At 51.1% G+C, this 24,808-nt stretch overlaps 1 protein-coding gene across 5 annotated transcripts in view; it reads right to left on the bottom strand.

The window, feature by feature from the left end:
* Positions 1 to 12,347: 12,347 nt before the first annotated feature.
* The window catches only part of CFAP65 (cilia and flagella associated protein 65), a 31,910-nt gene continuing 19,449 nt past the window's right edge, over positions 12,348 to 24,808 (bottom strand). For 4 of the 5 annotated variants that reach the window (XM_015635368.2, XM_015635365.2, XM_015635367.2 and 1 more), the window contains 12 exons: positions 22,610 to 22,720; positions 21,646 to 21,837; positions 20,706 to 20,864; positions 19,244 to 19,384; positions 18,682 to 18,798; positions 17,953 to 18,090; positions 17,379 to 17,444; positions 15,535 to 15,749; positions 15,036 to 15,167; positions 14,248 to 14,514; positions 13,450 to 13,587; positions 12,348 to 12,885 (listed from right to left, as the gene is read on the bottom strand). In XM_015635368.2, coding sequence (XP_015490854.1) covers positions 12,849 to 12,885; positions 13,450 to 13,587; positions 14,248 to 14,514; positions 15,036 to 15,167; positions 15,535 to 15,749; positions 17,379 to 17,444; positions 17,953 to 18,090; positions 18,682 to 18,798; positions 19,244 to 19,384; positions 20,706 to 20,864; positions 21,646 to 21,837; positions 22,610 to 22,720 — 1,713 coding nt within the window. In that variant the 3' untranslated portion in view covers positions 12,348 to 12,848. The remainder of the gene's footprint in view (positions 12,886 to 13,449; positions 13,588 to 14,247; positions 14,515 to 15,035; positions 15,168 to 15,534; positions 15,750 to 17,378; positions 17,445 to 17,952; positions 18,091 to 18,681; positions 18,799 to 19,243; positions 19,385 to 20,705; positions 20,865 to 21,645; positions 21,838 to 22,609; positions 22,721 to 24,808) is intronic. The other variant, XR_001522902.2, reaches the window with a different exon arrangement.

Here is a 24,808-nt window from a genome sequence, read left to right as displayed (position 1 = left end):
AGTGCCACTGGGCACAGCACGGCAGCCAGCAGCCCGAGGCCATGGTGGGAGCACAAGGTCACCCAGGTGCTCCATGCCAAGCCCAGACCAAGCCAACCATGGGGTTGTAACCCCGTGCCTTGTGCAGGCACTGGTCCCAGGACAGTGCACAGCTGGGGGAGCCAAGCAGGCTGAAAGGCAACCACAAGAGAGGTGAGGCAGGTGCTGCCCAGGAATCTTGATATTGTATCCATTGATGTTATGAATATGTGGGCTAGCTGACCAAGGCAGCACAGCTGTGTGCGGTCCGCCCGGCTGCTACCACAGGCTGAGCTCTGGTCACACCCTGCAAGGACCTCTAGCTGCTCTCTCCTTCTCCCCAGCCCTGCTAGGGGCTGGACTGCTACCCCAGGGGGCTGGAGGTCTGGGGGCTGGGCCAAACAGGAGCAGATGGAGCTGGTGCCGGCCCCTGTTTGTCTTTCTCCCAGTTGCCTGGTGCTCTGTTTGTTCTGGGGATGGCTTCCTGCTGTCAGGGCCAAAACAGGTGGCTTTTATTTGCAGGGTCTGGCTGATTAGATCAGGGGTGTTGTGCCATTGCCCCCACACAGCCCCACTGCTCCCTTTTTTCTCCCTTTTCTCCCCCAACCTCATTTCTGTGGGAAATCATCCTCCTTGACGAGGATGCAAACACTCTCCTTCTCTCCCCAGTCACCTGTACTTCAGGGGTTCTCTGAACATGGCCACACTAGGATTGGTTAATCTCAGCCCAAACCCCTACTTCCACCTGCTGGATCCCTGGATCCCAGAGCCGAGATGGTTGCTGGGATCCCCAGTGCCACTTTGTCCCCTCCGGGAGCATTGCTGGCCACAAGAGCCGTGTGTGTACAGGCACACAGCTGCCACAGAAGCCTCCTCACACAGGCACTGCCTTGCACAGGGAGCCCTGGCACATGCCAGCTGCCCCACATGCACGTGTCCCCTGTGCACCCATCCACCCCATCCCTTCAGCCAGAAACTCCTGGGATCGCAGAGAGCCCGGCAGATGTTGCCGGGATTAGCTCCCACGCAGGCGCACACGCACACCGCGGGCTGCCAGCTGTTCCATGCTGGGAGAAGTCCCAGCACTCGGATTCCCCCAAGGCTGGGCTTGCCGCATACCAGATGCAGCTCCTGCTGCCCCCAGGGCAGGATGAGCCCAGAGAGTGAGAGGAGTGCACTGGGGACCAGGATGTTGACTGGTCTCAGGGTACTGTCACCAATAGCTAGGGAAGGGCAGGAACGCAGTGGAGGTCACAGCAAGTGGGACACAGTGCAAGGGGTACCCACACGTTCTCACTCACAACTGGGTCTTGCAAACAGCTGGATGAGATGGTCCCCCATGCAGCAGCCCTCACCCCAGCCTCAGATTTCCACAAGCACCTCAGACAGCCACCAGTACCCCCACTGGAACCTGCTCTTCAGATCTGCCCACCTGCTGCCCCCGCTGGCACTGTGGCCACCCCAGGCATACTGCTCACCCCCTCCTTGTGGGACTATGGCTGCCCACTCTTCCCTGTGGCACCCACAGCTCTGGTGATGCACCTGCAACAACCCACCATGACAAGGATACTCCCAGGTGAGACACAGGCTCACCCTGTGCCACCCATTCCCGATCTCACTCTGGCTGCCCCCAGCATGGGGGTGTGCTCAGTCCCCAGCTCTGCCAGCCTTGCTCAGTCCCCACGAACTGCCAGGGGAGCTGTGGCCTCACCTGCCTGCTCCCCACTGTTCCCATGGGGACTAATCCCACCTGAAGGTCAGGGAGGCTCAGCCAGCTGCTTACCTCCTGCGTGTGGATTACAGCCTGGGTGTGAGCAGGTGGCAAAGGCTGTCTCCCCACGTTGGCCCAGCCCTGGTAGGGAACTGACAGCAGCATAAAATCAAGCCAGACTGCTCCAAAAGGGAGCCCAGGGTGGCATGTCCCTTTCAGCCTGAGTTGTCTCTTCTGACACACCCTACCCAGTTGGGGATGCCAGGCACTGGGGAAGAGGAGACAGTATCTGGTCCTCTGGTCCAGATCCTGGCCTGAAAGGGAGCCTGCTGGTTCCAGCCACTGTGCCCTCCTGCTTGTTACCAGAGGTGACCCCAGCCTGGCACCTCCAGGGCACCCCATAACTTCAGTGTCATGGAGAAGCTTGCTGGTCCTCACAGAGTCCCCAGTGCAGACCAGTCCCAGGGGTGTGGTGATGGAGACAGGGGAGAATGTCCCAACCCACACCCAGTCTGGCCCGGATGCAGCGGCTGATGCATCTCCTTCAGTGCATTGTATCATATTTGGAGGGATACCAGGGGTGAGCACAGCTGCCCAGATGCCAGCTTTACCTATAGCAGCTAGGGTGTTGTCATGGAGGTGCAGAGTGCGAGATAAAGGCTGGGAGCCCCTGCCAGCCTCAGAGCCAGGGGACACCAGCTCAGCTGGCACCTGGCCAAAGTCCCACTCCACCCCTGTGCTCCTCCACTGCCCTGTTGGCCACATCTGTAGTGGCAGGCACCCCAAGACTGGTGGTGCTCATGCAGGAGGCAGATGAAAAGGCTGGCAGTGGCGAGTCCCCTCCTGCAGCAGCTCCGAGGATCAGCGCAGGCGGGGGCTGAGCCAGGCGCTGCCGCGAGAACAGAACATCCTGCCTCAGGGCTCCCGAAGCCAGCAATAGCTGGGCCAGAAGCAGCAGCCCTGGAAAGCTGCTCAGTGTCCCCCCTGGGCACGCTGCCCACGCACTTCCCAGAGCCACCGGCTGGGAAGAGAGGAGCCCCATCGCTCACCCCTTCCCTAGAGGCCCCGTGGGAGGATGGGGCTGATATGCTCCAAGCTGCAGGACTCGTATAAGCTCTGTTTTTCCCCCCACCACCTTGAATCCTTCATCAGGGCTCTCCCTTATTCCTTTCTCTCACGGGCATTCAAAGACATTTTTTGGGGGCAATTGTGAGATATGTCCCCTTACCCCAGTGGCTTGTGGGTGCAGGAGGGAGGATGCCAGGCTGTACCTATGCTGTCCCTGTACTGTCCCATGGCCAGTAAGGGGTTGGAGTGTGCAGAACTGCCTGTAGTTTCACCTCAGCAGAATGCAGATCCATGCCTGGGAACCACCTCTCCCCTCCACCCAGTCTGACAGAGGGTGACAAGGTTGTCCCAGAGCCCAGGCAGACTGAAGACTGCGTCGTCATATTGTCTTCAGCTGGGGGTAATGTGTGGGATGGACTCATTGTCTGGTGACAGTATCTGAAGCTACAGCCTGGCAAGGGGAGTGCAGGACCCCAGCAAAGAGTGAGGACAGTCCCTATGCTCCCTGGCCCAGGTCTGGCCATGCCAGGAGCAGGATGGAGCAGCACCCTGGCCTCCAACATTAGCTCATCCCCAGCGACACAAGCAGCCTGTCTCCTTGTGCAAACTGGGTACCTGCAGTGGTGTTGGGACAGACTGCCTTTCAGGGGCAGGGAGCTCCTGCTCAGCCCGGGCACCGCCTTCAGGCACAGCAGAGATGTGTCAAACAGGCTGACTGGGGTCAGCTGAGGTCTAGGGATGCTCACACCCTGGTTCTCAGCCCCTGAGGTGCCCACACAGCCCTGTGGACTGGTCCCCTCCAGGGCACTGGTGTGCTGAGGACAACCAGCTGCCTCTCCCACATCCTGAAGTAAAGCAGTGCCTGCCCCAGGATGGCACACCCCATCCGGGCTGGGCAGGACACAAGCAGCCCAGAGGCTGCCAGCAGCAGTGCACACCTCTGCTCACACCCGCCTTCACCCGATGCACGCACACCAGGAAGCAGAGCAGCAAACACAGCAGGGGCATGGCCAGCACCACCCGTCCAGCTCAGCAGGAGAACACACACACACGGGATAGGGATGCACCAGCTCTGCTCTGCCTGCCAGGGAGGACACACACATTGAAACACCTATGCAAATACAGGCATGCATGCACATACACACCTGTGTGAAACTACACCTATGTGCAAATCCAAACCTGGGCACTTGAGTCTCCCCAGTGCTCCTCCTGCACCCTGCCCTCTCCATGCAAATCCTCCTGGTGCGGAACCGTGCCACGGAAATCCCCAGCCCAGGTCCCTAGGTCCCCAAAACTGTGCCACTGACCATGCAGAGCCTGGGGTTTGGGGAACAGCACCACACAGTACAGACAGCAATACCCCACTGTGCCTCATCCCATGCCAGCCTGGTGCAGCCCTCGGTACCAGCTGTGCAGTGGGTGTTTAACACCTCTGGCTGCCTAAGTGAGGAGCAGCTCACCCTTAGGTGCTAATCCTGCCAGGTAACACAGCCCTCACAGCAATGTGGCTTCCCAGTGCCATGAAACTGGGAAACAGTGCTCTGCTGGGCAGAGCTGGGGCAGTAAGAGCAGGCTGGGAAGGTGGCAGGGGGGCAATTACGCTAGGGCATAATACAGCCCAGAGGTGCTGGAGCAACCAAGCAAAAGTGGAGGCGGCATGGCCACATTTCCACAGCCTTGCTCTGCCAGATACCATCTCCACCAGGCTCTGCCCTCACAGGAACACACATGCAGTGACTGGAGCACATGGACAGCAGGGTCTGGCTTTGCTCAGAGTTATTAATCGTGTTCTGTTTGATCCCAGCCTGAGCAGGGCAGCTGCAGAGGGTTGTGCATATTGGGGGATGTGTTGTGCTTTCTCAGCTTTTCAACTTTGCCAGGATTGGTAGCAGGAGACACAGAGCTTGGAGACACAGCCCCAAGGGGCCCATGATCACGATGACGGCCAATTACTGACATCTGGGGGCTGTTCCCAGGCTAGGATGCAAACTTAGCTCTGGAGGGATGCAGGGAGCATGGCAACACAGGACATGCTCTTTGATTTTGGCCCCTATCTACATCGCCTGTTGGAAACTTCCCAAAGCATCTGCCCAAACAGGAAGCCTAGGAGGTGCCTCATCTCTTCCCCTTGCAGGGGCATCCCAAGGAGGGAACGGGACTCTCCTGCTCTGGGACTGAAGCTGCTGAGCTTTGTCCTGTGCATAGCTGCATGGGGATGAGGGAAAGCAGCAGGAATCATCCTGTCCCTTAGCACACTCCTGAGCTCCTCCACCTCCAGCCTCTCCTCCATCCACAGTGGGTGGATGGGCCGAGTCTTTTTGGTGTTTGCAGAGAGGCTGCAGATGGGCTCAGGATCCACCTGTATACTCAGAGCATCCCTGAGCATGGTGGGACCAGAACTGGATCCTGTGCTAGAGAAGTACCTGTGCCTGAGGATGGGGCAGAAGCAGCTCAGGGCTGACAGAGAAATCACAGGCAGAGCCAGGCATAGACAGTCAGGAGGTGAGGGATCTTTCTATTCCCAAACAATATCCTGAGGCGGGAGGAAAGCAGGTTTACTGCTGTCCCATCTCCTAGCTCTCTGTGACTCCCTGCAGCCTCTACAGTGCTAGAAGCAGCCCCAGGCTCTGAACGTCTGTTTTGGCTGCTGGGGAAGAGGGATGGTACAGGACATGGAATGGAATAGGAGTCCAGGTCAAGCACTTGTGCTTGGAGAGCAAGGCAGGGAGTGAGCAGGGCTGTCCTGAAAGAGACCCACCGGTTTGCCAGCACCACCCTCCATACCCTTCCACTGCAAGCACAGGCAGAGGGATTGCCACCAGCAGGACCTGGCACCTGGCCTGCAGGCTTAGGGTGCACAACAGGAAACACCTGCCCTGGACAGTCAGACAGTCCCTGGGGGGGGCTGGGAAGTGCAGGTACTGGGTGTGAATCAAGGCAGAGGGGTGCAAGAAAGGATGTGACACCCCTCATCCTCTGCCCTGCTCCTTGCTGCCTGCTCCTGCCCTCCCTCCCCACTGCTTCACTGTCAGCAGTTAAAGCTCCCTTGGTGCCAGCAGACCATTGAGAACCTACCTGGGTGCTTGGCAGAGCCTGCCAAACTCCACCCTGGGCCAGCACCATGCCAGGGCTCTCTGTGCCTGCCACGGCTCTGCTGCACTGCCCGGGCCAGGCTGCCCTTCCCAGCAGGCTGCTACAAGCAGCGATCAGCCACACAGGCAGGATGCGTGTGCCTAGTGTGTTACGTGTGCCTGCCATGCCATGGGCACGTGGACATGGGTCCTGTGCGTCACAGCCCGAAAATCTGAGTGCCAGAAATGCCATGTGTACCACTGCCACCTGGGTCCCATGTTCCACAGTGACACGTGGAAGTCCCATAGTGTTCATGCATGCTATGTGTGTGGATCGCTTCATCTTTGTGCACTGGCTGCTCACTGCTGCGTGTGTTTGGGTGAGATTGCGTGTTGTGCGCGTTCCTTGCGCGCTTTGCTCCGCACACAGACTGGATGTTGATCCTGGCACGCAGGAGCTGCAAGCTGGCGTGCGCTCCCTCCGCGGGCTGCCGGGGCACGGCCGCAGCGGAGCGCGGTGCTGCCGGCTGTGAGCGCCAGCCATGCGCTTGCAGATGGGCTGGACCTGCCTAACGCGAGCCGAACGAACAAAACGTTCAGGTCAGGTATTGCACGTGGGGCTCGACGCCAGGCAAGTGCAGAGATGCTCCGACTTTGGATAGTGTGGGCGGGAAGGGTGCTCTACCTTGGGCTGCCAGCAGCCCCCTCCGCACCCTTCCTCCCGAGCTGGGTCCTTCCAGGCTGGGAGACCGTGTCCTTGCTGCGCACGCTGCTCCAAACCGGCTCCTCCGGGGGTAAAGTCCGGAAAGTGGATGCTTGACACCTGCTGCCTGGGAAAGCCAAACAGAGCAGGGCAGTTTTAACTGGCGTGGCAGGGTGAAGAACAGGGAAGAAAGGAAAGAAGGAAGGAAGGAAGGAAGGAAGAAAGGAAGGAAGAAAGTAAATGGAGGAAGGGAGGGGAACAGAAAGGATTGGAAAATACAGGTAAAAGAGAAGAGTTAAGGAAAGGGGACAGGCTGGACGGTGTCTCCTGAGCCCATCCCCGTCCCTCCCGGGAGTTCGGGTGTGTGACCAGACTCCCAGTACTTGTCCCAGGAAAGTCCCCAGGATGTTCTCCATGCCCAGTACCCTGCTCCCAGCCAGGCAGGCAGGACCCTGGCCAAGGTGTGCTAGGCTATAGCAGCTCACCTGGCTCCGGTGACACGCTGGCAGCTGTCAGGTGAGTGGCTTCGCCTTCCCCCGCTGGCTCACGAGCAGAAAATGAGGGTGACGCTGGCTGGATGGGGCTTTTATAGTCCTGATAAAAATAGCGCTGGCTGGCCGGTGATCGGGGGGCCGGAGAGATGTGACTGAGCAGAGACAGGCAAGAGGGCTGGGCTGGCGGCGGCGAGCCTTCTCCCCAGCACACCTGTCACAGCTCTGTGTTTGCTCAGAGCAAATATTGACCCAGGGAAGGCAGGCTGGGCAAGGGAGGCGATTAGCCCACCTAGATTAGAGGCAGAGCAGGTCTCTATGCAAACTCTCCAGGGCTGCCTTTGTTAATGGGAGCCTGATGGGCTGATAGGAGCCAGGAGCCTGGGTGCTGGGGTAGTGGGGAGGAGGAGGTGGGGGGGAGAGGAGGAGACATTCATTAACCTGCACTGGAACAACACCAGCTGTCACTTTTCCACCCACCTGCCTGGCTCACTTTGCAGCCGAGATGAGAGGAGAGCGGGGGGCCAGGGGAAGCAGGTGTGAGGATACCCTACCTGGGCAGCTCTAGGATGGCAGTGGCTTTCTTGCAGTGTTTTGGGCTGCAGAAAGGTCAGGGAGTTGTGAAGTCTCAGGGCAGAAAAGCAAATCAAGTGCTTAGCCCAAGCAGTCTGAGTGCCAGCAATAGAAAAGTCTTCCTTGTTGTCAGCCCAGTCCCCCTGATCATGCTGAAAATCCCCATGGCACACCAGGACAATGCTCACACTTCATTTAGAGCAGTCCACAGACTTCTGAGCTAGGCAGTAAAGCAAAGCTCAACAAAACTTTGGGAACGCTCTCTTTGGGAGTGTCCCCCTCATGGCCACACAGGCCAGGAGCCAGGTGTCCTAACACAGCAACAAGAACAGGATGTGTACATGTGTACAGCATGTGCACATGCTTCCCTGTGGGTCACTGCATCCCAGAGTCACAGCACTCCTGTGTCCCAACTGTGCCACTGCCCAGCAGGGCAGCCGGTGCAGACAGCCCCGTGCTGGCTCTGGGAGCAGTGTGCAGAGCTCACGGAAGCCAGGAGAAGTTTAGACACACTCCTACAGTGCCCAGCCACGCTGCTCAGGCCTGGCAGCCCTCTGCTGATCTCAGCCAGTCAGCAGGAGTTGGGCTCTCTCTCCCAGTTACTCTGGCACCCACAGCTCCTTGGATAACAGAGCATGAAGCGCAGCAGCGGTGGCAGGAGAAGCTCCTTTGTGCAAGTGCAGTGGCCTGTTTGTTTGTGTAGATGGGTGTGTTTGTGGGTGGGGAAGGGGGTAACACTGCTTTAACCCCCACAGTGTACACCTGCAGGAATCCTGGTCTTGGGTGTGCTTTAGAAACCATCACCATTGCTCCCTCCAAAGCTGGAGTGTACTTGCAGGTTGCAGTAAATGGATTCCCAAATGGAAGAGGATAGTGGCAGATCTTTAGTGGCCACTACCACACAATTCTTCCTTGGAGACTTGACCCTCTCACACTCAGGACTTTGACAGGCAGGCTCCATCCCTTGTGCCTGCTGCTGCCTCTGCAGGCTGGGGTCCCCCAGGTCTGGCACTGGAAAGAGCTGGAGTGATGCCAACCTGCTGCCCTTGCTCATCCTGGTCCTTTTTCAGTAGTTTTGGCAGCAAAGGAAATGCAATACCACCAATACTCTGGGTTGTGGTGCAGTGAAAAAGTGCGATGTTCCCCATTCTTTTGATGCTGTACAGACTGTGATGCTCGGACTTGGCATATTTCTCCTTTCCTAGTATGGGAAATGTGCAGGACAGGACTCCCACCTCTCCCTGCCCCAGCACACACCAGCACAGCGGAGCTGCAGCTCCTGGCCTAGGCTAATTGGCTTCCCCCTCTCTTTCCAGAGAAGCAAAAAATCCTGAATACCACAGGTACTGCTGCAGTACCAGAAGACATCTCCAAACCTATGCGTTGTGTTAGAAATGCTCTTTCACCCCAGCCTCTCTACTGCAAGGGCAGGGCCCCACCATTCACCAAATAGCAGTGAATACTGTCCTTGAAGGGCTTCTCTACAGAAAACAGGAGATAAACAGTCCCTTGAGCTTGCAGAGTGCCCTGCCCTGCACTGCTACCCTGGGGAACATCTTCCACCTGTTCTGGCATCTCTGGGGCAGCATCTACCAGCTTGTGCCCTTCCCTGTCAGGCAGATGGGCAGGTGGGCAGCACTGGGACTGAGCTCTTAGTAGGGCTGGCCTTGGAAAGGCAGCCTCAGCTTCCTCTTGCAGCAGCCAAGGGCTTGTGCTGCCTCACTGTCCGATGAGGACTGACTAGCTCACATCACAGCACTTCTTGTGTCCATCAGGAGCCAGCAAGGTGCCCTGGCCTGGCCTGAGCATGGCCCCCAATCCCAAACACCAAAATGAAACAGCTGAGCCAGCAAAGCCCAGCATCTTGGAGACAGGAGGCCATGGGTGAAGGATTTGTTCAGCTCTGCCAAGGGTTTTGGAAGGATCAACCTCATGCTTTTGCTCTTCAGACACTGCAAGCTGGTCAGGGCAGGACTTCCCCAGGTTCCTACCTCATACGCTGTACAAAGGGAGAAGAGGCCGATTCCAACCAGGGAGTGGTTTCTTCCTTGTCCCCTAACACTGCTGCCTTCCCCACACTGACGCAGAGACCCCCCAAGTGGGGCTTTGTAGGAGATTCAGTCCCCCCAGCTGCAATGGGACAGCAAAGCCTAGCAGACACCCTGTCAAGAAAGCCCAAGAGCAGCTTTTGTTCCCTTCCCTTTATCTCCCACACAATAGCTCAATTCAGCAGGTGTTAAATGTTTTAATGGGATTCAGAATAGCTTCTGTTGCGCCCCTGCCCCAAGGCCATTTCACCCTCCCCCCCGGGAACCAGGAGTAACAGCCAAGAAGAAAGTGCCTGTTGTGTGTTGCATTAACTGCCTGATGACTGAATGCTCCCGATAATTCCTACAAGGAGAGGGCAAGTCCCATTAGCTTGCCAAGCTCATGCTCAGCCATTAGTGTACCGGCCATCTACCTGGCTACCAACCCTAGTCCCGTGGGAACATCACCCATTTCATCACCCAAACACCAGTGGGAAGAAACAAGACCTGTACCTACCATATTTCTGTTGGAGATATGTGCATTAGAAACGTAGCTCTGGTGGGCAGGGGCCAAATCCAGCCCTGGGAGACAGTACAATAAGATCAAACTTCCTCCTGCCTGAGACCCAAATGTCATTAGCAGAAACAGGACTTCTCCTTTTAGGAGCTGAGCTGGGCTGTGAGTCTGAGCCTGCTATAGTCCCACAAGTTCATCACCCTTGGCAGTGAGTACCAACAAAACCTCTTGCAAAGGCAAAGTCTCTCCCTGCCAGCTCTGCACATCTCTGCTGTCTCCTCACATCACCACTGCCCCAAAGCTCCAATCGAGGTAGAAGCCCTCAGGTGAGCACATCCACACTGTAGGCTCCACACTATGCAGAGCTCACTTCCCAGCACCATCTGGGAGTGCTGCTCTCTTTGCTAACAGGACAGTGATGTGGATCAGCCACATATTAGTGCTTTCCAAAACCAGGATCAGGGTCTAGTTCCCAGCCTGAGAAGAGGAATTGGAAATTTCCTCAATCTGGGAAAGAGGCTGCCCCTGGTGTATTGATACTTCAGCATGAGGAAAAAGAAGTGCTACTCTATTTGCTTAGTGCACTCAGAGTGGTTCTGGTTAACAGGCACCAGAGAAGACCTACAACAGAGGTGATACACTACCATCTCACCCAAAAAGAGCTAAGAAAAAATTCTCTCTCAAAGGTGTAAATAGCTCTCAAATCTGTTTCCCTGACTCAGCCTTGTTTAAGGCATCATCTTTGAGATCTCTCCTACTAGAGTAATGCTTATCAAACAAGTGAATTTCCCTCTAATAGTGCTCCAAGTAGAGTGTGAGTTCTGTTTTCTCCAGGTTCAGGCTGGAAGCACAGGAGAGTGGGGAGAATAAGAGCTTAAATGGCCAAAACAAAAAAAAGTCCTGGGACATTTGATGGCACTTGGGCTCTCTCCATTTGTTTTTGGGTGTTACACCAGACTAACACACAGCATTTCCCATGTTAACTCCTCCAGGTAGTGGATGCAATGGTGCAGCTGCAGTGATGCAGCCTGGAGAGCATTAGATCACACAGCAGGTCTGAGGATGGACAAACTGACTGACCCTGTCTTCACTGCTCCTTGCTGCCCTTGGGTAGCTGGACTCAACTTGCCTTAGGGCAATAGTGAGGTTTCTGCCCCTGCCTTTGATATCCATTTGGGAACTTGGCTGTGGGACTACAGAGCATCTGCAGTAAGCAAATCCTAGCAAGGAGCCTGGACCAAGAAGAATCAGTCCAAGTGGACTAAACAGCCAGGCCCTGCTGCTGCCTGGAGCTGTGAAGGAAGGAAGTGGTTCTGCATTACCTGTTCAGCACTAGCCAAAGTCCAGAGGAATACAGAAAGACTGCTGTGACACAGGAGACCTGGCACACAGAGTACTGGGAAGGGAGGAGAGGGTTTGCATTTCTCATGAGGAGGATCCAGGAGCCGTGAAGGCCCAAGGCACTCAGGCTGAGTTCAGGAGCTGGCAGTGCCTCTGCTGTATCTCTGACAGCAGGGACAGCTCAGCCCTGGGGCTCAGTAAGGGTTACGCAGGCAGGGCTCCTGCACAGAGAGGAGTGCTGGGGTGAGGCTGGCTGAGCCACAGTACCCCTGCCACAGCAGGCAACTGCCCTCTGCTGAGCGGGGCAAAAGCCCTCCACTGTGCCTTTTGCACAATCTTCTTCTAGGATGAGAGGGAAGAAGATGCAGCTCTGATCTTGGATGGGTCCTGGCACTGGGAAACAAGGCATGAGGATTTTGAGGGGGACACCAAAGCTGCATCCTCACCAGAACTGGGTGGTTGCATGAGCCCCATGTTGCAGAGTCCATAGCAGCATGGCAGAACAGGGGAGAAGCTGCAAACGCAGCCCCCATTGCCTGGCACAGCCATCCTCCAGCTCCTACCTGGGAGCAGCAGCTGGAACCCAGCACCAGCCTGTTCTGTGCTGCCTGCTGGGATTTCTCACATCTCACACTGCCACCTCCCGGCTGTGACAAACCTGCTCCTTCATTCTGACACCTCTCACAGCCTGACAGACCCCCCCAAGCCAAGGCTCAGAGGATCCCCTTCCCTAGGTGATAGCCTTGCAGTTTCAAAAGGGAAGACCTTGTCCAGGGCTCACAAACTCAGATGCATGAATTACATATGTTACACACAGTATCAGTGTCTGAAGTTCAAGTTTTTTTATTGGGTTGTGCATGTGCTGATGGTGCTGCAGCTGCCCCCTCGGGCTGGTCACTGTAAGGGGAGTCTGCAGCCGCCACTGGAGCAAGGAGGGGAGGAAGATTCAGTACCTGCATGCTATTGCTGTCATCACCTCATTGCCCAGATATCATTTCAAAGCAGATTCCACTCCTCTCAGCTGGTACAGACTGAGGGTAGTGAGAATTGTCATAGTGGTTGTCCATGTGCTCCCTGTAGCATAGAGTTCTTCTCCGGTGATGTGGCCAGCCACAGAAAGAAGAGATCTCATGAACTCTGCTGTGGAGCTGTCAGAGGATTCAAATCGTTGCTGAGAACATAATCGGGACATACCTCTTCAGAGAAAGCCACCATTCTGAGCTAAGGTCATGGTGTGTGAGGGTCCAAGTTGTTCTGGACATCACAGGGATAAAGAAATGGAGAGAGTTGATGTGCTTGAAGAGCTTAAGCAGCACAGTACCCAGCAGCTATGCTCTGGAGGGCGGGGGTGCCAGGTTGGTGATTCTGGAGAAGAAAGAGCAGCTCTGGAGATGACATCTACATCCAACAACCCTCTTCCATTAACCCTCAATCCCATCTCTCTACAATTCTGCCCAGGCTAAGGAAAACCCTTATGCTTTTCACCCAGATCCAAATCTACTTTCCCCACCAGTGGCCATTCCCTCAACCTAACTAGATCCCACACCACCTTGGACTATGAAAACTTTTCTCCCTTTCTGCTGTCAGAGACTGTGCTGCCTGCTCCTTGACCTGTTTTCCCAAAGCACCATCCTTGCTGGACACTCCAGTGCCTCAGACCAGCTGTTCATACATAGAGCCCTCCCCTAGAGCTGCATGAGGGTCTCAGGTCCACAGAAGGACTGTACTATTACCATCTCTGCTCTGTGGCTCAGGATAAGCCAAGAGGGGGCAGAGACTTTGGGAGTAGATTCATTTTGCACAGGCAGCCTTGGCATTGATAGTCAGGGATTCAGCTAACCCATAAGGGCTAGAAAATGGGCTGTGCTTCAGCCTGACATGTTAAGGACAGGTCCTGTCCCCCACCAGAGCACAGATATACTCTGCTACCTTCGGGAGCGGTTGGGGGGTAAAGCAATGACCCTGGGCCGGGCTGTCAGCACCACCTCTCCACGGCTGGCTTCAATCAGGATATTCTGCAGTGTATTTTCCAGCACCAGCTCCACAAGGTTCCCAACAGCTGGCTGCCTAGAAGGACAGAAGTACAGCAGAGGACAACTATCAGAAAGCAGATAAGGCAGGCTGTTTGCTGTGACTCCTACCGGGAATCATCAGGCACCGCAGCGGAGCATACACTGTTTCCTACACACTGAGACCAATGAACCAAAGACTTAAGCAATGGGTTGCTGACCCTAGTTCCAAAACTGTCACCAGCTGGCATCAGCCCCTGACCTCAGACAGAGCTGGGTGACGACACTTTTATTGGTTTCTCCCTCCAAGCTGTGATGTAGCTGCTATTAGTGTTTAATGCTTGCAGCTTGTAGCAGTGTACAGGGGAGCAGCAACAGCAAATGCAAGGTGGTGAAATACTGCAGTGAAAATAAAAGGTAAGCACATACTGCACCCTAATGTCTAATATGGCCTGGACTGCCTGAGAGTAAAGCAGATGTCATTCACTATCAGCATCCTGGCTGCCCATGGCTCAACCCCAGACACAGTAAACCATGTCTCCCCACAAACCACATTTAAGAGACAGTGGCTAGGTGGGCTAGCATCGACTTCCACCCAAACAACACAGAACACACCAGAATACTGCAGGGCTGCAGGAGAAATGGATTTCTGGCCAGGCAGTGTGCTGCCATGGTTCTCTTGACTGTGCAGCTCTTGGATTTGTGAGCTATTCCTCACCTAGTTATTATCTCCTTTTCCTTCAACTGTTTATGGTGAAAAGTCTCGCAAGACTCCAGCAAATCACTGGGAGAGGTTTCCTGACTAATTTTTTTCTTCTCTCCATCCTTCTCAAGGCCAACATCTGTCGAAGCAGAGACCCTGGAGCCCTGTCTACTGTCTTGGAGCTCTGCTGATTTTGCAGACTTGAACTGGGAGAAATATGGAATAGGCTCATCTTGGATTTTTCTCACTGACTTCTGGAAGTGGCCATTCTCCAAGAGGCTTCTAGGAAGAGGAAAATAAAGGGTAAGTTACAGCAAATTGGCTATCTGTATGACCCAGAGGATTATTACAAGACAGCACAAATCAGAGAAAACCACTGACTGATATCAGTGTTTAGTCTGTGCCTTCTTGCTTTCTTGGCCTAAGGGAAGCAGTAAGAGCATTTGAGCCAGTGAAACTACCTCTGTTTCCCCAGGGCTGGTTCTTTCCAGTTGCACAGCTCACAAACCAAACAGGTGTACCCCAATGCAGCCTGTTTCCAAGATCACAGCCAGTAGAGTTCCCTGGTTCATAGGAACTCTGGAAAGATGGGGTCAAGCGGTGGCTGGGGAGGAAGTCCCTGCCATGGCTGTTACTCCAGGACCCAAGCTCATCGTTCCCAAGACAGCCTATGGCAGGTGGATCCCCCACTCTGCCAACTAGAGTGCACAGATTCCTCTAGGATTAGCAGAGGGCTGGCCATGCTGCACACATTCTCTGGAGGACAGGGTATCCAAACCAGGTGAGGGTGAAGGGACACGCACCTGATGACACCTGTGAGTATGTCAGTCACCATCTCCAGCTCCTGTTTAGAAGCAGTAGCCAGGGACAGCCATTTGTTTCCATGCCTATTTCCATCCACAGATTCGCTCTCTGAGGGCTGGGTGCTGAAAGGGCTGGGAAAGGAGTTGTTCCATCAGTGGCAGCACTATAGAACCAAGATCTCAAAGACCAGCACCCTCCTGGCACTGCAGCAGCACATCAGGCAAGGAGTGCAGGCAAGCAGGGGAGGGGTGGGAGCTGTCATATTTGTGACAGGAGCAGGAACACTGACATAAAAGAGGAACAGTGGGCTCTGACAGTTGAGGTGGAGAGAGAAACAGGTCTTGTCAGCTAATGCTGGGAAAAGCAAGATACCTCTTACCTAATTCAGAGGCACCAGAGAGAAGCAGAGCAGAACAGAGAGCCAAGTTCAGTACATACCAGAGCATGGGCAGCCCTGGCTCAGATGAAGCTGCCAATCCAAAAAACTCTATCTCTTACCAGGACAAGAAGTATCTGGGAAAATCCAAGGCAAAGTTGCTGAGAAAGTCCTCGATAGCGTAGGACCTGGCTGACACATCAAGATGTAAGAGCAAGGGTGTGGGAGGCTCTGGTTTGACCCGCACCTGGCTGGTGTCTTTGTCCAACAGCAGCCCCCTCTTAATGTGTCCAGGTGGCTGACTGGATGTAGAGTGGTTTTTAATAGGGGGTAATGTCTATTGGAGAGAAAGAAATGAAAGATTGGTCCTTTGGCCACAAGTAGGCTGGTGTAGGTGTGAGCACAGGCATGAGAACTGAAAGCCCAGCAGCCAGAGCCACCAGATCCTGGGTGTCTAAATGATTTTAGCACCACAGTACTGATAACAGGCATGAACAGCCACAGTGGAAATCAGGTCTGTTCGCTTCTCACTGTCCAGTGTGCCAGCCCCAAGTGTCAACAGGGCTTCAGGGCCTCCCTAAGGTATTTGGGGCTGTTGTTCTCCAATCCACCACTGTGGAAACTCTTGCAAGCACACCTGTAGTGCTGCAGAAGAAGTGATATACATGTACAGAATACATGGGGAAACTGGCCTCCCCCAAACCTGAAGGGAAACCAGGAACTGGATCCAGTCACACTACATGGGCCAACTTGGGGTTGCATTACCAGCAGTCAGGTTGGAGCATTTTTCTTAAGAGCAGTAGCCAGGATGCCTGGGCCAGGAGGACACCACCAAGATCTGGAGAAATCCTCAGGCATCGCAGGACTTCAAAGATCTTTGAGACATGGCTGTCCTGCCTCTGGGAATGAGGCTAGGGGCCTTCACTGCTCCTTACACAGACACAGCAGGCTCCCAATTATCACTAAAGGTTAAAACCCAAGACGACTAAATGAAACTGCTTTTACCTTTCTGCAGCCATCCTTATGTTCATTCAGTGAATGCCTTGACCTGCCTCACTGATCACACCAAACAGCACAGGGCAAACAGTCCAAGCTAGAGTTGCCCTGAGCTGATTAATTCACATGGAACAGTACAGGGCATGCAAAGGCACTCCACAGGGTTTCAGGAGCTACAGCCTCACTGTGGTGGCACTCCTGAGATAACAAGCTGCATCTCCTTGTTGCCTCAATCCTCTCAGGCCTAGCCTTCCCTCAGCTCCCCCAAATTTTTCAACATCTTGGGTTAGCTCTGAGCCTATCTGTCATTCCTACAGCACATCCCACTGATGGCTATAGGCACTGCTGGCTCTTTGGGCCCAGGCAGTTCTGCAGAGCACTCACTGGGATCTTGTTTCACACCTTCCCACCACTGCTGGAAAAGTCTTACAGCAGTGCATACAGTTGTGCATTTGAATGGAAACTGATGAACCAGGCAAACTGAGCTTTAAAACTTTCTGTGTATTTAAAACAAGGCAGTTCCTGCCTGCAGCTTCTCCTGAGGAACAGAGCACAGCTCTTCTTGAGGTGAGGGCAAAGTCTGCACCACGTTCTGCCAGGGTCCTGCTGCTTTCTGCTGCGGCACACATTCCACTGTGGCCCCAAAATGAAACCAGTACAGGTACCAATTGCCCTGTCTATGTGCCTATTTTCTGCTTATTTGAAACCGTTCCCCTTTTCTCCAGTCATGGGTGCATGTTTGATGCCAATTTCAGCTCCCATTCACCTCAGCTGGAAAGTTACTGGCCAGAGAACACAGCCAGTCAGTCTGATTCTTCTGGCTCCTCCAAACAGTCTGTCTCCCAAAGCCTTGAAGCTACAAATCCTGCTGTGCTCTCTGTCCAGACTCCCACACTCTGATATCCAGCATCTGCCTCTCTTCTAAAGCAGTCAGTTTGACTCTGCCATGAGTGAGACAGGCCTGACCTACCTTGTATTTCCTGATCACAGCTGAGGATTCAGGAAGATTTTCTGCTTCAGCAGAATCTGATAACCTCTGAAAAATAAAATAAAATATTAAAAAAATAATAAAAAAAAATTAAAAAAGGAGGAAGAATACCATGTGGGAAAGACATGGAGCAGAATAAGACCTTAGGATTTTTTTTTAGACTTTGTGCCAGCTGAGAGTCAATGATCTCACCCTCCATTCTTCACTCAGACCACATTCTTACTGCTAGCTACACATTTCTCTCCAGTGTTTATTCATGGTTAAAAATCCAACCATTGGTTTCCAGAAACACTGGCTTTGTTTTTCCAAAGGCTTCTCATGTAATTCCAAATTTCAGATGGTCACTAGCAATTTCAGAGTTTGTAAGATGATTTTTGGCTAGCAAACAGTATCTCATTTTCCACAAGCCACAGATAAGCTTTGAGGTCTTTAGCAGATCAGAGCCTCATGTTCTCTTAACAACTTGCCTAGGTTTTCCTAAAGAATGTTTCTTGTCAACACTGGCTGCTGTTTCTTGAGCCAAGTTAAGTTGGTGCAAGGTTTTGAGAGCACTTACCACTGAAGGTGACATTAGCTTCTTCTTAGTCCCAAGGTCCTTTTCTGTGATGGTGAATTCCACAGCCTGCCGTTCCTTCTCCTTTTCCCACTCGTGCAGGTCCCTCTCATACTGAACCAGGGATTCCTGGATGTACACCTATGAAACAAATCATAACTGAAGGGAGCAGGGATAGAAAAGAGTTGCAAATAACAACAGCCTCTGGCTCAAGTCCATGCCTGTTTCTCCCCTTCAGGAGGTCCCAGAAAGAAACCCACTTGCTGTCCATGTATTCCAGTGACAGGAAGAGGGGAAAACAGTGGTATTTTAAGACTCATACAGAGAAGATAAACTCTCTTGCCAAAGAAAACCTGGAAATCATAGAAGGGGACACTACTTTTAGCCTGCCCCCACTAATATTAAAGCAGCGAGACTTGTTTTTTACAGATGTCAAGTCTTTGGCATTCACAGAAAGCCATTCCCATTCAAACCATCACTTTTAGCAGCTGGGTTCCCCTCCCAAAGCCATACATTGCACAATTATACTTCATCTAGTGAGTCACACAAACAAAAGGATGCTTAAAGCATCAGGAAGGATGAAGCTAAGTGTCTTCAGGAATGAGAGGGGTGTATCAAAGAAGGATTCCTTCAGCTGGAAGCAGTAGGCAGCTGACTGCTGGGGTCAGACATTTGGGAACCACAGTAATGTGCCCAGGTCATGGTAATACACAGGTACCTCTTGGGTCTCACCTCACACACCAAATTTATCCTGCAGAAGGAGGGATTCCTTGTAGGTTGCAGTGTGATGAAGCAGGGGATACTCTCTCCAGGCTGTGCAACCCCTGACTCTGGAGAAATCTCCAACACCTGGGTGTAGGGGTTGGGGGAGGAAAAAAATTTTTTTTTTTTTAAAAAAGAGAAAAACCCAGAGGAGCTATTTCACTGTCCTGGGACCCTCCTGTGTGCTTTGTCTTTGTAGGGAACACACCTCTCGTTCTCAAAGGTATGTGGCATAAGAGAGATGCAGTTAATATATTCTAAGAACAAACATGCCTTTGCTGGTGGTCAGAATCCTGAGGTTTGTTATCACATTTTGTAGCTCCAGCTTCATATAACCCCATCAAAGTCTTCAGATTTCCCTTCTGAATTCCAGTTGCTCCCCCTGCCCTAACCCTTGCCTTCGCTTTTCCTTTCATCATCTAGTAGAAAGCCAATTCTCTAGAATTGAGTGTCTTGTTGAAAATGGAGCTGTAAGGTCCTTTCATGGCACAATAGATATGGGCAGGAAGGCTGTAAATCAACGAGGACTCACCTTCTCTTTACAGGAGCTTATCTGCCAGGAAAACACCACTGCCTTGCTCTTCAAGATATTGTTGAGAAAGACAAGTCGACCAGCTTTGGTGCAGTCAGGGATATTTCCAAGGCAAATCCTGTGATGGGACAAGGTGGCTGCCTGCAGGAAGCAAGGAGAAACCAGGAGGAACAGCAGGGAGGGAAGATGGGACCTAGCCATTGGGGAAGGGGAGTCATACAGTCATCTCTAAGTTGTCCAGCAATTTACAGATAAAATTATCCAGGTATCTTTACTATAACAACTTGAAAGGACGTAACAATTCTCTCAATTTTGCTCTGGTTACAATGACTTCACATCAAAAGGCCAGCTGTGTTGCAGCGGGATTGAGTGAGCAATGAATAAGACATAACACTGCTGCTGAACAGCAGAGGATCTCAGGAGCACAGAGGACCAGTAACACCCCAATTCTCTCTGCAGCACTTGCAGTCCAGGCCTTTTCTTATGCCAGCTGAGAAACATCAGATGTGTGCTTGTGCAAAATCCCTATCAACGTGACTGTGAGTTTTGGGAAATTGATCCCTAATACATCTTGTTACTAGTATGGTAATAGTTTGCCCCATTCTCCAGGCACAATGCAGTCTCTGATTAAGTACAGTAATCATTAGAAAAAGAAACTTGATTTCAGACAACAGAGCCTTGGAGAACGCCATCTTCATTGTCAGCCTGAGGCAGTGTTCAATCATCTTCTCTTTGCTGTTCTCAGGAATATGATTGCCCTGCTGGAAATGAAAGAGCATGAGGAGCTGTGGCTGGCTCCAAGGAAGGCATGCTAATGTCACACAGGTTGAATCCTTTACCTGCCAGGAGAAAGCATCTCCTCCTGCTGTGAAGTGCTCATTCACTGCACTTGGATGTGTGGATGAATTTAACAACAGATTGTCCAGGCTGGCAGGCCAGCTCTAGCCAGGCCAGACAAGCCCCTGCTGAGCCAGTGGCAGGTCAAACAAGTGCATTCCTCTGCATGTGCCTGAATAGGTTGACCATCCTGCAGTCAGCATTCAGTTATGAATCACCTGAGTTTGGCTGGGAAATGGTGGTAGCCAAGCCCTGCCACAGTATGGCAGGAGTACAACAGTCTTTTTGAGAATGATTTAGCAAAGAAAAAGGTGTTGTAACTGCACAGAAGAAAGGCAGCTGTGATGGGAGGTAACTTCTAAGAAACAATTCAGTACATCAACAAACCCAAACTCAGTTTTGTTCTAATGGCTATGGAAGTGACAAGCTGGAAGGGAAATACATTTCAGCTTCCATGAGTTAAGCTCTTGATCACCTGCTGGAAGGGAAATATCTTGTTCTATGTCATGGCAAACGAATGCTCTGGCAACACAGGCTACTGCAAGATGGGATCACTTGTATATTTCAATCTCTGTCAGACATTTCTGGACTGATCATATTGTTCATATCCCACACTTGGACTCACCTGCCCAGGCACAGTAAGTTTGGCAGAACCTGGAATGACTGCAGAAGAAAAAAACTGGCTGGATGTGGCAGCCTCTCCTACAACATTTGGATTGAAGCCTACTCCCTGGAAAGTAATCTGGGTCGAGTCACCCTCCAGGATGTTGATGAGAATGTCAACCTGTCTCAGACAAGATAAAAGTTGTAAGTCCAGAGTCATATTTGGGAGAGATGTGCAGTAAGCTAGCACACTTGCAAATGGACTGGTCTAAATACACCCCATGCATGGATAAAGACAAATCCAGTCTCTTTTGCTCTTTCAGGCCTTAGCCTTTCCTGTTAGCCTGGGAAAGCTGGTTAAATAGTCAATTAGCCAGTTACAGCATGAGATGGATGGAGACTCCCTCTTGGAGCAAAGATTTGAGTTTTAAAGTTAAATTTATTTATTTATCCATGCATTCACCACAGACTGAAGCAAGTGCTACAGTTCTGGCCTTGCCTGCCTGCCCAGGACAGAGGTCTTTGGGAAAGCTTTCTTCAGAGATTTGCAGCAGCATACACTGCAATGATAGAAGACACTGACTTCAGTCTCTTTGGTGGAAATTTTTGGAGGCCAACAATGAACCACAAACCTGAACCAATACTATTGATATCCCCAGTTACTGATTGATTCTTGAAAAATATATACTGGGATGACTCTGGCAGTGGAAGATATCTCTTCTTGGGAAGAAAAAACTTATGAGGCAAATTTATCTGCTCCATTTCCAGACAAGACCAGCCACTCATTTGCTCTCAAGACTCTTTGCTTCTTAGAGGCACAGAGCTCAATTCAATTGTAGCATTACATGGATCGACCATCAGTAAGAATTTTAAAAGAAATTTAAAAGAATTTTAAAAGAATCTTAGAAGAATTTTAGATCAACAACAGAATCTGTTTCTTTCAGTCATGAGGAGGCTCTTACCATGTATGTTTTAGCTTCCAGTGGTGAGAAGATCCACTCAATGTGGCCTGTTTCACCAGGGGGGATTTCTCCTCTAGGAGTTAGGCAGGTAAACACAGGATGCTGAAAATTCTTCTCTTGTATCTTCACAATGTTGTCCAACTGAACCTCAAATGTCACAGGCATGGAGCCACCATTGTAAAGTTTATAAATCTGAAGTAAGTCACAAAGAGCAGTGCTTATTATACCAGGTACAAGTTAAACTATTTAACACTTCCCCAGAGGATGCTGATAAGCATTAATATTTAATTAATCAGCTTATCTCCTAAGAATGAGGAGACCTCATAGTGTCAAGATTTAACACTGAGGCTCTGATAGGCAGCTGTGCTAAAGGTTTATCACCACACACGTACATTGATAACTAAAGTGCCTCTTCAAATGGTGTCCTGCCACTTCACACTAGAGGAAAATTAATACAGATTAGCTAAAGGGATCACTGTAAAGCGGATTACTTAAAATGCAAAAACACTTGTATTAAAGTGCTCTTAATTCAATTCAGACTTGTTCATTTCCCAAGTAAATTAGGCAGAACAGAATCAAAGCTGCCTTTTTGCTGAATAAGTGTTTAAGAAAGTTAAATTAATTTACTAAAAAGATAATAAGGATTTATTTCCAGAGCACTTGGAGCAGCTAGGCAAGTTTTCACTCAGCTACAATGCAAGAGAATAAGTGAACAACCCAACATGTCTCATAAGCATTCTGATTAAAGTCAAACTGAAGATGGTGAGAAGTACTTTCCCTGCTGCTGTCCCAGCACCTATTTCCAGACTCTGCCTAGAACTACCCTCAAAGTTCTCCTGTGATGCTTTCCAATGAAGGCCATTCCATTTTCTGAGAATTGCCTCAGACACTGCCTGTCCTTGGGATACACTAGTACTAGCTCCTTCCCTCCACCTGCTGCTGGGTTTGGCTCCAAGATGCTCACCTGTGTGGGGGGGTGGGAGCGTCCAACAGCAATGGGTGTGAAGAGGTGCTTAGTGGATGCAAAATGAACGTACCGCTGGTCATGTTCCACTGTCACACCGCTGAAGGTCAGCTACAGCGCAAAGAAATGCAGTCACTTTCTCATAGGGCCTCGGTCCCATCACTAACAACTACACAAGGATTCTGAAGTACTTTGCAAACTGAAGGCCACACAGTTACAAACTTAAATTGGTAATACCAGGATAGCATGTCCTAAGAAAAAAATCAAGGAGATGAACAACCTACTCCAGATTTTCTCTGAAAGGTTCTCTTCCTGTATCAGAAAGATTGTACTTTTGTTTCTGCTATGCCAGACATCAACATCAGTGCTTCTCTGTGCAAATGAATGGTGGAAATCTTCCATTAATGAAAGTATCTGAACTGCACATAGGAAAGTGTGTGGCCATGACAGGCAAATACTTTGGAAAGACAGGATTTAGGTAAGTAATGGCCTCCTCTTGGAAAGGACTATCTGGATGTCCTCTAGAGTGCTCCAAGAATGTATCTAGCAGTCCAAAAGGTAGAAGCAAGTCCAAAAGCAAGAAGATCCCAGCTGAACTTTAAGAAATCAATTGATGATCAACAGTATCCTGTTGGCAAAGCAGCCACCAGGCACTCCAAGCAAAATGAAGAGGTTTACAGAGCTATTTCATAGAAAGGATTTTGCATTCACACAGGCTCCTGCATTTTGAGAAAACCACAGTCAGGCTGAAGATGCACTGATGATGCACTGTTTTCTGCAGGATCACCCCAAAGTACCCCTGAGCTGTCTGCTTTGGGGTAGAGGCTGCAAAGCAGTCACCCAGTAATGTCTCTGTGTGGGCAAACAGGAGACAAGTTGCTGCAATTCACAGGAAGTTAAGCCTGAAGCTTGGCTACTTTTCAAATATATGTGTAAAATACAGAAAATATTTGTAAAGATAGACACCTGCAGATAGATAATGATAGATAGATAGATAGAGCTGAGATAATGTATCAGCTGCTTTAAAAAGAGCAGAGAATGACAACTCCTTTTACACAATCCACTCCAGTTCAGATCTATAAGCAAAATGAGAAGGAAGAAAGAATTAGAAATAAAATGTTAGCAAGGCCCTACATGGGATCTTTTCAAAGCACTACATGAGTAATCAGCCTCCTGAGAACCACTGCTTGCCTGATGAAGTGAGAGTAGGAGAAAGACAAAAGCTTTCCTTTCAAACTTCAAGGGAAAAAGGGATAGGAACCTCCCAGGAAAATGGAAAACACGTATATACATAACTCCCAGTCAAAAAGCCAGCTTGCATTCCAATAGACCAGAACTGGTCAGGAAAAACTGTAATCAGTTTCCATTTGACACAGGATATGACATTCAGAGGATTATCAGTTAAAGAGAGACAAATGGAGAAAAGTGAAGACCTGCTGCAATCAATTCTCCTAGAGTGCATAGACTTCATCCCGCAGTGAAAACTTAAGAGCATAAGAAGGATGCCAGATTCCCCAGGGAGGACAGCTGCCTGGAGAACACATGCTGCAGTTGATAATACCTCACAGAACCTAACTAGCAGCTATGAAGTAAAGTACAAACACTCACAGTTTATAAAACCTGTGTGCTCAGGGATTCTTCTTGGGATCCAGCCCTTCTCTCCAGGGAGTTCTGTGAACCAGCCTACCTCAGCCTGCAACAGATGCAGGTGGCTGGGCTTTTCCTACTAAAACTGCTCGGGGGCTGAAAATTCTGCCGGACTAAATGATCTCAGAGCTCTGAGAACAAGCAAACTTACAGGTGAAGAGGCAAAGGACAATATGTGAAAGCATCAGGCAGTGGGAGGCCTTGTTTCCCTGCTGCACAAGGAATTGGGTAACAAACAAGTCCTACAGATGTCTCCTCCTACAGCCAGAAGAAATTGCCAATGGGAAATCGTTTGGGTTCTTCAGAGTACATATAAATCATCAGAGAACTAAAAATTGGCCACTGAATAGGAATGACAGAGAAGAAGCTTCTCCTGAAAATTAAGTTGGGGAAACAGAGGAGCAGGAGGTCAAAATCTATCCACGTAAGTAAAGTCATCACAGAAGTGAATTTAAACCCAAAGGAAAACAGACATTGGCTTGCATATGGCTAACCCCAAGGCTCTGAAACCAAGTAATTTGGAATTTGACAAAGCAATACCCCAGCCCAATG

This window comes from Parus major, chromosome 7 (assembly GCF_001522545.3).
Source record: "Parus major isolate Abel chromosome 7, Parus_major1.1, whole genome shotgun sequence".
NCBI classification, from domain to species: domain Eukaryota; kingdom Metazoa; phylum Chordata; class Aves; order Passeriformes; family Paridae; genus Parus; species Parus major.
The sequence above is the reverse complement of the archived record's forward strand: the minus strand, read 5'-3'. Positions and strand labels throughout refer to the sequence as shown.